The 13,349-nt window shown below is 40.9% G+C and overlaps 1 protein-coding gene across 5 annotated transcripts in view; it reads left to right on the forward strand.

The window, feature by feature from the left end:
• LOC128689941 (proton-coupled folate transporter) overlaps window positions 1-13,349 on the forward strand; it is a 187,628-nt gene that overhangs the window by 148,639 nt on the left and 25,640 nt on the right. For all 5 annotated transcript variants that reach the window (XM_070088685.1, XM_070088682.1, XM_070088684.1 and 2 more), the window contains one exon: window positions 8,404-8,547. In XM_070088685.1, coding sequence (XP_069944786.1) covers window positions 8,404-8,547 — 144 coding nt within the window. The remainder of the gene's footprint in view (window positions 1-8,403; window positions 8,548-13,349) is intronic.

Below are 13,349 nucleotides of genomic sequence, written 5' to 3' on the forward strand. Positions count from 1 at the left end.
TAGGGGAAGGGCACAGAAGACCACAGACAGAGTATAGGCTAGGTGGCCAAAGACTGCAAACCTCACTCAAGGAGAAAGATCTTGGGGTGAGTATAACACCGAGCATGTCTCCGGAAGCACATATCAATCAGATAACTGCTGCAGCATATGGGCGCCTGGCAAACCTGAGAACAGCATTCCGACACCTTAGTAAGGAATCATTCAAGACACTGTACACCGTGTATGTCAGGCCCATACTGGAGTATGCAGCACCTGTTTGGAACCCGCACTTGATAAAGCACGTCAAGAAACTAGAGAAAGTACAAAGGTTTGCAACAAGGTTAGTTCCAGAGCTAAGGGGAATGTCCTATGAAGAAAGATTAAGGGAAATCGGCCTGACGACACTGGAGGACAGGAGGGTCAGGGGAGACATGATAACGGCATATAAAATACTGCGTGGAATAGACAAGGTGGACAAGGACAGGATGTTCCAGGGAGGGGACACAGAAACAAGAGGCCACAATTGGAAGTTGAAGACACAAATGAGTCAGAGAGATAGTAGGAAGTATTTCTTCAGTCATAGAGTTGTAAGGCAGTGGAATAGCCTAGAAAATGACGTAGTGGAGGCAGGAACCATACACAGTTTTAAGACGAGGTTTGATAAAGCTCATGGAGCGGGGAGAGAGAGGGTCTAGTAGCAACCGGTGAAGAGGCGGGGCCAGGAGCTAGGACTCGACCCCTGTAACCACAAATAGGTGAGTACAAATAGGTGAGTACACACACACACACACACACACACACACACACACACACACACACACACACACACACACACAAACACACACAAACACACACACACACACACACACACACACACACACACAAACACACACACACACACACACACACACACACACACACACACACACACACACACACACACTAAAGACGAGACACTACGACCATACTTTAGTTTACATAACTAAAAATAGGTGATCAATCACAACATAACACAACACAACACTACACTACACAACACTACACAATACAACACAACACTACACAACACAAAACACAACACAACACAACACTACGCAATACATAAGAACATAAGAACATAAGAACGAAGGAACACTGCAGAAGGCCTACTGGCCCATGCGAGGCAGGTCCAAGTCTCCTACCGGCTTAAGCCAATGCACCCAACCTAGTCAGGTCAGGTCACATTGACTTAAGGGAGGAACACGGCAACCGACCTGGTAGCACAAGCTATCAGGTCTAACTCACACCCACCCACATCCACTCATGTATTTATCCAACCTATTTTTAAAGCTACACAACGTTCTGGCCTCTATAACGGTACTTGGGAGTTTGTTCCACTCATCCACAACTCTATTACCAAACCAGTACTTTCCTATATCCTTCCTGAATCTGAATTTTTCCAACTTAAAACCATTGCTGCGAGTCCTGTCTAGGCTAGATATTTTCAGCACACTATTTACATCCCCTTTATTTATTCCTGTCTTCCATTTATACACCTCAATCATATCCCCCCTAATTCTACGTCTTTCTAGAGAGTGCAGATTCAGGGCCCTTAGTCTATCCTCATAGGGAAGGTTTCTGATACATGGGATCAACTTTGTCATCCTCCTTTGTACATTTTCCAGAGAATTTATATCCATTCTGTAATAAGGTGACCAAAACTGTGCAGCATAATCTAAATGAGGCCTAACCAAGGATGTATAGAGTTGAAGAACAACCTGAGGACTCCTATTATTTATGCTTCTTGATATGAAGCCAAGGATTCTATTAGCTTTATTGCGAACACTTATGCACTGTTGTCTTGGTTTCAGATTACTGCTAACCAGAACTCCTAAATCTTTTTCGCAATCCGTAATATTAAGATCTACATTATTTAGTTTATATGTGGCATGGTTATTGTCCTGTCCAACATTTAGAACTTTGCATTTGTCTATATTAAACTGCATCTGCCACTTCTCCGACCACTGCATCAGTCTATTCAAATCTTCCTGGAGTGCTCGAATGTCCTCGTCAGAATGAATTCGACGGCCTATTTTGGTGTCATCGGCAAACTTGCCGATGTCGCTCTTTATGCCCTCATCTATGTCGTTTATGTAGATTGTGAACAGCAGGGGGCCCAACACTGACCCCTGTGGAACACCGCTCGTGACACTTCCCCACTCTGATTTCTCCCCATTTATGCAAATTCTCTGCTGCCTATTTGTCAACCATGCCTCTATCCAGGAAAAAATTTCTCCTCCTATTCCATGTGCTTTAATTTTCCTCAATAGTCTCTGATGTGGGACCCTGTCAAAAGCCTTACTGAAGTCCATATACACAATATCATATTCATTACCATGATCTACCTCCTCAAATACCTTAGTGAAAAAAGTTAATAAATTCGTAAGGCAGGAACGCCCCTTTGTAAAACCATGCTGAGATTCGTTGATTAATTTATGCTTTTCAAGGTGGCTACGAACTGCCTCGGCAATTATTGATTCCATAAATTTTCCCACTATGGAGGTTAGGCTTATTGGTCTATAGTTCGAAGCTAAGGACCTGTCACCTGTTTTGAAAATAGGTATCACATTTGCCATTTTCCACTTATCTGGCACCATGCCAGTTTGTAGTGATATGTTGAAAAGATTAGCCAAAGGTGTGCTAAGCTCCTCTTTACATTCCTTTAGAACCCTTGCATACAGTTCATCAGGGCCTAGGGATTTGTTAGGTTTTAATTTATCTATTTGCCTAAGGACCATGTCACTTGTGACCCTAATAGTACACAGTTTATTATCGTCCTGTTCTACATAATTTATCATTACTGGAATATCGCTGGTATCCTCCTGTGTAAAAACTGAGAGGAAGTATGTGTTAAAAATTCACACAACACAACACAACACTGCACAATACAACACAACACAACAGTATACAACACTACATTACACAACACCACACTACACAATACAACATAACACAACACAACACAACACAACACTATACAACACTACACTACACAACACCACACTATACAATACAACACAACACAACACAACACAACAATACACTACACTACACAACACTACATTACACTACACAATACAACACAACACTACACTACACAGCACTACACTACACAATACAACACAACACTACAGAACACAACACAACACAGCACAACACAACTCAACACAACACAACACTACACAATACAACACAACATTGCACAATACAACACAACACAACACAACACTACACAACACAAAACAACACAACACAACACAGCACAACACAATACAACACAACACTACACAACATAGCACAACACAACACAAGGTCTCACTCTCCATAATGAACCCACGAGAAATCACCGTATACTATTTTCTCAAATTTATTGCCAGAAACAAATCAACCTAGCGAAATGTCTAGAAAACTGTGAGAGACAGAAGACTCAGAATGTGGAGATGTGGAGATGTGGAAGAAAGAATAACAACAAAGATTCTAATTATTATAACTATTGTAAGGCTGAAACTCTGAGGCGGTATAGCAAATGTAGCATTCTTGGATGGCATGAGAAAAGTGAAGGAGAAGCAAGAATGACATTGATGATTTTAATACAGTGGTAATACAGAGAGCAGGAAAACCTTCACTCAGGAGATTTTCAAGACTAAGGTTCAGTTAATCACAACTTCTAAGCACAAAAAGGCACAATACTGTGACTGGAACGATACACAGCTACTGTCCAGAAGTAATAATAATGGGAGGTATATAATTTAAAAAAAAATAGGAGACCATTATAAAAGTATTATGAACAAATGCAGAAGAACGAGTCGTATACTGAAAATAACAGCTGAGAAAACAGAGCTAACTGTAATTTTTTTGATAATGGGCGATTTCAACTATGTGGAAATTGTCTGGAAGAGGTATAAGGCTCTTATGAGTAACCGGGAACATGGAGATCAGAAATATCAGAGGCATTAGTGTAGACATTTCTGCAACAACATGCAAAAGAAGCAACAGGAAGGTGAGAGGATGATGAATCAGTAAAATAGGACCTGATTTGGACTGCAAGTGAACAAGACATGTGAAATCTACCATAGAAAACCACTGAGTACAGGATCATACCTCACTAAATTATGAGTACATACCAGTACTAGAGAGGGTGAGAAAAATTGCAGAAAGTAAGAGTACACAAGACTACAGAAGATGGGATACGATTTCTGAGAGAAGCACAAATAGTCTAGTTAACCTAGCCTGAAAAATAGGAAATAGCGGAAATAATGTATAAAAAAATGAAATTTTGAACATATATTCCCGAAGATGTTATACATTTGTACATATATTCCTGAATACCTGGTTACCTGGAGGTTACCTGGAGGTTACCTGGAGGTTACCTGGAGGTTACCTGGAGGCTACCTGGAGGTTACCTGGAGGTTACCTGGAGGTTACCTGGAGGTTACCTGGAGGTTACCTGGAGGTTACCTGGAGGTTACCTGGAGGTTACCTGGAGGTTACCTGGAGGTTACCTGGAGGTTACCTGGAGGCTACCTGGAGGTTACCTGGAGGTTACCTGGAGGTTACTTGGAGGTTACCTGGAGGTTACCTGGAGGTTACCTGGAGGTTACCTGGAGGTTACCTGGAGGTTACCTGGAGGTTACCTGGAGGTTACCTGGAGGTTACCTGGAGGTTACCTGGAGGTTACCTGGAGGTTACCTGGAGGTTACCTGGAGGTTACCTGGAGGTTACCTGGAGGTTACCTGGAGGTTACCTGGAGGTTACCTGGAGGTCATTCCGGGGATCAACGCCCCCGCGGCCCGGTCCATGACCAGGCCTCCCGGTGGATCAGGGCCTGATCAACCAGGCTGTTACTGCTGGCCGCACGCAGTCCAACGTGCGAACCACAACCCGGCTGATCCGGCACTGACTTTAGGTATCTGTCCAGCTCTCTCTTGAAGGCAGCCAGGGGATTATTGGCAATTCCCCTAATGCTTGATGGGAGGCTGTTGAACAGTCTTGGGCCCCGGACACTTATGGTGTTTTCCCTTAGTGTACCAATGGCGCCCCTACTTTCAATTGGGGGCATTTTGCATCGCCTGTCCGGTCTTTTACTTTCGTAGGGAGTGATTTCTGTGTGCAGATTTGAGACCATTCCTTCCAGGATTTTCCGAGTGTATACTTTTTAAATAAACAACCCCAGATGTGGAGGGCAAGTTTAACATACTGAGAAATTTTTTCTACTCACGTTTAGTTTTCTGTTAATATTTCACAAACGATAGTTTTTTCCTGTTTTTTTTATTAAAAATTAAAAAAAAAATGAAATTTTAGAACATTAAATTCTCTATTTGGATTGGTAAAAACTGATTTTTTATTAAATTTTCATTCTGTTTCTAGATTTGTTTTTTCAAGACAGGATCAAGAAGAAATTAATTTACCGCAAACATTCTTTAGTTTAGTTAAAGATGGTGTCCACAACTTGAGACGTGAGAGTAAACTTTGAAACGACGGAAATTTTGAGTTTTTAAAATAAGTGGTCACCATAGAAATACATACAGTATAAAGACGTGAATACATTAAAGAGAAACATGTTGCTAGAGATTTATATAAAGGAAAAGACCTGAGGTAACAGATGAGTAAAATGTCTTTTATGTGTGAAGTTGGTCCCTCGACCACGAGAAACACAGTACCGGAGGATGCTGAGGTAAGGAATGTGATATGTAAGATGAGGAAAAGAAGAGACAAGTGGACGGCGTAACATGTCTTGTTGCAGAAGCAAGTTATAATGGCAAGTGTTACTCTAAATTCGCAAGCAGACGACCTTCAACTTTAAAATGAGGACGACCACAGGATCAACACATTGTTTCTGTATGCAAGAAGCTGTGTTCGTTCACAAGTGATAAAGTTGAAGGAAGAAGAGACACTAACGGAGGAGGACAGAAAGGTAGGAGAAGAGCCTAGCAGAAGCTTATGGTCTTCGATGAAGTGATGCGCTGCCTGCAGCAGAGAAATCGTGAGATTATTATAAGGAACCTTATATATCAAAAGCGCGATGTTAGCGCAATAAATACAGAAGAAAGAAGTAAATTAGCTTTAATAATTAGATGAATGGGGAAAGGAATGGAGAGTTGCCGTTGCTTGAGGCTGATATCAAGACCTGGTTGTTATCTACTTACATCAATTATAATGCATCAAATCAACTTTTTCCTCCCTTTATGTCTCACAAGATGCAATGCAGGTTCATTTCAAAACATAATTATGGTGTTCTTGGCTTTATTAAACATAGCCAAGACAAATGATTCTCTCGTGAAGCCGAGATAAATTTATTCTTTTAGCTACTTACAATATGACATTTAGAATTCTTCAGTAGAAAAACTTTTAACATATTTCTTGTGTGCTCGATATACCGGTCAGTGCCCGCTCTGTTGAGCATCCAGTCACTGGCGTAAACTGAAAGTAACATGACATTTATACGCCGATGTGAAAGTTTTACATGGGCACGTAACTCTGTTTTATGCCGTTTAACATGACTTCGTGATGGTATCTGCAAAATGTTGAGAGAGTTATAGTTATAGAAGCTGCAAGATCTTGATTTAGTAAGAGAGTGGAGTGGTATTATCATACTGTGAGGTATCATGGTTGTGTCATGGTGTGATGGTAAGTCTTAGTGTGGCACAGTCCTCCACCGCTCCTAGCGCTGAATGACCCAGCCTTGTTTAGTGCTTCATAAAATAAAATATTCTCATGATGTAGTGGAAGGGTTTAAGTATCATTGTAGTATATTCCACAATACCTCAAAATACGTGCTGGTGGGAGCCGAGTATGTTGGGAGCGTAGACTCCATGAATATTAATAAAATAACGTCACAAGATCGTGGCTCTCAAAGGGACGAGGAACCTGTGGCAGGTTCTGGTTTCGAAGGCAACTTTTTGCCGTCTGCAAATGGGAAACGAGTTCTGAGCTGGTATTATGGTTGCTAATATAAAGAATTTTGATGTCATCCAAGATGTCTATTGCACTTTGATAATACCCGGATAAATTAATTCGAATACATAATTTGAGCAATTTTACAAATCAAAACAATGAAAGAGCGTAAAATTAGTCTGAGATGACATTATCATTTTTTGTAAACATTCACAATCTCTGACTATCTACCTGCGGGACTTTCGTCTCAAAGAGAAACATTATATTTTGCTGTCTTTACTGTGTATATGTATGTACTGACTATGACATTTCTGGTACAGTTACATTTGTGACTATGATTCTCACATGATACATGCTTTAATTAGTCAGGTTCAAGTGGGTGATTATTTGTGTCTTAAGTAGTGTCTTGTCTTCTGTGTCTGAAGTGACAGGAGCACAACTATATATGTGGTCAGTTAGTTACGTGGTTGCAGGGGTCGAGTCGCAACTCCTGGCCCCGCTAGAAGTTACGACTAGGTCCACTCTCTCCTTGCTCTCAGAGCCTTGTCGTACCTCTTCTTAAAGCTATGTACATATCCTGTCTCCGCTACATCACTTTCCAGATCATTCCAATTTCTGACAATTCTAGTGCTGAAGAAATACTTTCTAACATCCCTGTGACTCATCTGAGTTTTCAGCTTCCCGTTGTGGCCCCTTGTTGATGTGTCACATCTCTGAAATATTCTATGTCCACCTTGTTAATTCCTCTCAGTCCTCCTATCCCTCCTTTCCTCCAGTGTAGTCAAGTAGAATTCCCATTAACCTCTTCTCGTAGGACATACAAATAGCTCCGGGACTAGTCTTGTTGTAAACTTCTATACTTTCTCTACTTTCTTGACGTGCTTGACCAGGTGTGGTTCCATACTGGTGCTGCATACTCCAATATGGGCCTGACGTACACAGTGTCGTGAATGACTCCGTACTTACATGACGAAACGTTATTCTTAGGTTTGCCAGGCGCCCATATGTTTCAGCAGTTACTGGGTTGATGTGCGCCTCAGGGGATGTGTTCGACGTGATGCTCACCCTGATATCCTTTACCTTGAGTGAGGTTTGCAGTCTTTGACGCCCAAGCCTATACCCTATCTGCTGTTTTCTCTGTCCTCGTCCAAGCTTCATGACTTTGCACTTGGTGTTTATGTGTGTGTGTGTGTGTGTGTGTGTGTGTGTGTGTGTGTGTGTGTGTGTGTGTGTGTGTGTGTGTGTGTGTGTGTGTGTGTGTGTGTGTGTGTGTGTGTGTGTGTGTGTGTGTGTGTGTGTGTGTGTGTGTGTGTGTGTGTGTGTGTGTGTCTATGTGTGTGTGTGCATTCTATCTTTAATGTTTGTAAACGCAGTCTTGTGTTCGTGCTATGTACTTCGATCATATGGTAAAACATCAGAAGAAAAACTAGCAGACAACATGTCAACACCATCTACAGCTTCACAAATGCAAAACTGTGATCCTCCCCACAGGATCCCTGGTGGCTGTGCCTCTTCTCTCTCGTGGTCTGGGAGTTTCAGACAATATCCTAGCTATTCTGGGAGCTCTGGCCTCTGTCGCAGACTACACTTTCTACGGGCTGGTCTCCAAGAACTCGGAGTTCCTAGTCTGGATAGGTAAGGATGCATTTTGTACTATTTTATTATTATTATTATTATTATTATTATTATTATTATTATTATTATTATTATTATTATTATTATTATTATTATTGCTATTATTTTGCTATTATTATTACTATTATTATTATTATTATTATTATTATTATTATTATTATTATTATTATTATTATTATTATTATTATTATTATTATTATTATTATTATTATTATTATTATTATTATTATTATTATTATTATTATTATTATTATTATTATATATTCATGGTGAAAAGCTGAACACGTAAGTCAGGCTTGATCCAAGGAAGAGACCTCTTCCTCCCCAGCTGTATAATAACTACCAGTCAGATGAATGGTTCAGAGAACCGACATGTTGATAAATTAGACACATGTGCAACTCTTGGGTATCTTTATTGAGGAAACGTTTCGCCACACAGTGGCTTCATCAGTCCATACAAAGGAGAAACTTGAAGAACAGGAGGAGAATGAGATAATCAGTCCCTCAACCTTGAGTCGATGTGTTCAGTCCATCAATCTTGATGGACTGAACACATTCTACTCACGATTGATGGACTGAACACATCGACTCAAGGTTGAGGGACTGATTACCTCATTCTCCTCCTATTCTTCAAGTTTCTCCTATGTATGGACTGATGAAGCCACTGTGTGGCGAAACGTTTCCTCAATAAAGATACCCAAGAGTTGCACATGTGTCTAATTTATCAACTACCAGTCAGCTGAGAATGTTTGAAGTTATAAGATACCACAGAGAAAGATGTCTGCAGGTATTGTTTTAGTGGTAAAAATGTATTAGTCACTATTTACGTTACACACAGATCACTGTTTATGTGACACAGAACATAAGAACATAAGAATGTAGGAACACTGCAGAAGGCCTACTGGCCCATACGAGGCAGGTCCTTATCAAAACGACCTCTACCTAAAGCTACACTGTTTGTGACACACACAGGTCACTGTTTGCGACAAACAGGTCACTGTTTGTGACACACAGGTCACTCTTTATATGACACACAGGTCACTGTTTGTGACACACAGGTCACTGTTTGCGACACACAGGTCACTGTTTGTGACACACAGGTCACTCTTTATGTGACACAGGTCACTGCTAACGTGACACACAGATCACTGTGTATGTGACACACAGTGCACTGTTTATGGCACACAGATCACTGCTTGTGACACACAGGGCACTGTTTATGTGACACACATGTCACTGTTTATGTGACACACAGGTCACTGTTTATGTGACACACAGTTCACTGTTCATGGCACACAGGTCACTGCTTGTGACACACAGGGCACTGTTTATGTGACACACAGGTCACTGTTTATGTGACACACAGGTCACTGTTTATGTGACACACAGTTCACTGTTTATGGCACACAGGTCACTGCTTGTGACACACAGGGCACTGTTTGTGTGACACACAGGTCACTGTTTATGTGACACACAGGTTACTGTTTATGTGACACACAGGTCACTGTTTATGTGGCACACAGGTCACTGTTTATGTGGCACACAGGTCACTGTTTATGTGACGCACAGGTCACTGTTTATGTGACACACAGGTCACTGCTTATGTGACACACAGGTCACTGTTTATGTGACACACAGGGCACTGTTTATGTGGCACACAGGTCACTGTTTATGTGACGCACAGGTCACTGTTTATGTGACACACAGGTCACTGTTTATGTGACACACAGGTCACTGTTTATGTGACACACAGGTCACTGTTTATGTGACACACAGGTCACTGTTTATGTGACACACAGGTCACTGTTTATGTGACACACTGGTCACTGTTTATGTGACACACAGGTCACTGTTTATGTGACACACAGGTCACTGTTTATGTGACACACTGGTCACTGTTTATGTGACACACAGGTCACTGCTTATGTGACACACAGGTCACTGTTTAGGTAACACAACTAGATATTACATACACATACATGAGAAACGTGTGTACGTGAGTAGGGGTGAAATGTGTTTTATTTTATATATTGCGTGTGTAGACACACGACTGCCCCTCACTGGAGGCACCTTGATGTTAGTCAAGGGCTCTGGTTCCAAGGGATCAAAGCTCTCCTTCCCTTCAATGGTTCAAACCTAATTGTTTCCTATTTTCCACAAGTTCCAAGACGCTTAAAGGTTCAACGCTTACACACACACACACACACACACACACACAGCTACACACTACACAAGTGGAGAGAGTAGCACACAAACACACACACATGAGGAACAAGACATTCACACACACAAGAAATGATGGACTATGTAGCACACACGTTCAAGATACTGTACACTGTGTATGTTAGGTCCATACTGGAGTATGCAGCACCAGTCTGGAACCCACACCTGGTCAAGCACATCAAGAAGTTAGAGAAAGTACAAAGGTTTGCAACAAGGCTAGTCCCAGAGCTGGGAATGTCGTACGAGGAAATGTTGAGGGAGATCGGACTGACGACACTGGAGGACAGAAGGGTCAGGGGAGACATAATAACGACATACAAGATACTGCGGGGAATAGACAAGGTGGACAGAGATAGGATGTTCCAGAGAGGGGACACAGGGACAAGGGGTCACAACTGGAAGCTGAAGACTCAGACGAGTCACAGGGAAGTTAGGAAGTATTTCTTCAGTCATAGAGTTGTCAGCAAGTGGAATAGCCTAGCAAGTGAAGTAGTGGAGGCAGGAACCATACATAGTTTTAAGAAGAGGTATGACAAAGCTCAGGAAGCAGAGAGAGAGAGGACCCAGTAGCGATCAGTGAAGAGGCGGGGCCAGGAGCTGAGTCTTGACCCCTGCAACCACAATTAGGTGAGGTGACAATTAGGTGAGTACACACACACACACACACACACACACACACACACACACACACACACACACACACACACACACACACACACACACACACACACACTCTAGGGAGCCAGAGACTACAAACCTCACTCAAGGAAAAAGATCTTGGGGTGAGTTTAACACCAGGCACATCTCCTGAAGCGCACATCAACCAAATAACTGCTGCAGCATATGGGCGCCTAGCAAACCTCAGAACAGCATTCCGACATCTTAATAAGGAATCGTTCAGGACCCTGTACACCGTGTACGTTAGGCCCATATTGGAGTATGCGGCACCAGTTTGGAACCCACACCTAGCCAAGCACGTAAAGAAACTAGAATAAGTGCAAAGGTTTGTAACAAGACTAGTCCCAGAGCTAAGAGGTATGTCGTACGAGGAGAGGTTAAGGGAAATCAACCTGACGACACTGGAGGACAGGAGAGATAGGGGAGACATGAAAACGAGATACAAAATACTGAGAGGTATTGACAAGGTGGACAAAGACACGATGTTCGAGAGATGGGACACAGTAACAAGGGGACACAGTTGGAAGTTGAAGATACAGATGAAACACAGGGATGTTAGGAAGTATTTCTTCAGCCACAGAGTAGTCAGGAAGTGGAATAGTTTGGGAAGCGATGTAGTGGAGGCAGGATCCATACATAGCTTTAAGCAGAGGTATGATAAAGCTCACGGTTCAGGGAGAGTGACCTACTAGCGACCAGTGAAGAGGCGGGACCAGGAGCTTGGACTCTACCCCTGCAACCTCAACTAGGTGAGTACAACTAGGTGAGTACACACACACACACACACACACACACACACACACACACACACACACACACACACACACACACACACACACACACACACACACACACACGATCAGTGAAGAGGCGGGGCCAGGAGCTCGGACTCGACCCCCGCAACCTCAACTCACAGCGATCAGTGAAGAGGCGGGGCCAGGAGCTCGGAATCGACCCCCGCAACCTCAACTAGGTGAGTACAACTAGGTGAGTACACACACACACACACACACACACACACACACATAAATATATATATATATATATATATATATATATATATATATATATATATATATATATATATATATATATATATATATATATATATATATATATATATATATATATATATATCGTTCCGAATAGGTAAAATTGGTCAATTAGCAAGAACTCATTAAAATTAAGTCCTATCTAAAACTTTAACTTATACATTTGAAGATATATTTTTTTTCATTTATGTTAATGTAAAAATTAATAATTTTGAACCATGAAAACCTTAGAAAACTTACCTAACCTTATTATAACAAGCGCAATTCAATTTAGCCTAATCCAACTAAATATATTTTAGATAAGTTTACAGTAATTTAATAATAAACAAACACAATGAAATATATTTTTTCCTCAGGTTCGCAATGGTTTTTGCGAAATTATTGCATACACAAATTTTCCCTTGCCTTATTCGCAAGATGAGCGTTGCTATTTAAGACAAAATCTCAAGTTTTACCTATTCGGCTCGAGATTATATATATATATATATATATATATATATATATATATATATATATATATATATATATATATATATATATATATATATATATATATGTCGTGCCGAATAGGCAGAACTTGCGATCTTGGCTTAAATAGCAACGCTCATCTTGCCATATAGGGCAAGTGAAATTTGTGTATGCAATAATTTCGCCAAAATCATTCTGAACGTAACGAAAAAAATATATTACACTGTGTTTGTTTAGTATTAAATTATTGTAAACAAAGCTAAAATATATTTAGTCGGGTTAGGATAAAATAAATTGTTCTTGTTATAATAAGGTTAGGTAAGTTTTCTAAGATTATTTTGGTGCAAAATTAAAATTTTTTACATTAACATTAATGAAAAA

Source organism: Cherax quadricarinatus, chromosome 25 (assembly GCF_038502225.1).
Source record: "Cherax quadricarinatus isolate ZL_2023a chromosome 25, ASM3850222v1, whole genome shotgun sequence".
NCBI classification, from domain to species: domain Eukaryota; kingdom Metazoa; phylum Arthropoda; class Malacostraca; order Decapoda; family Parastacidae; genus Cherax; species Cherax quadricarinatus.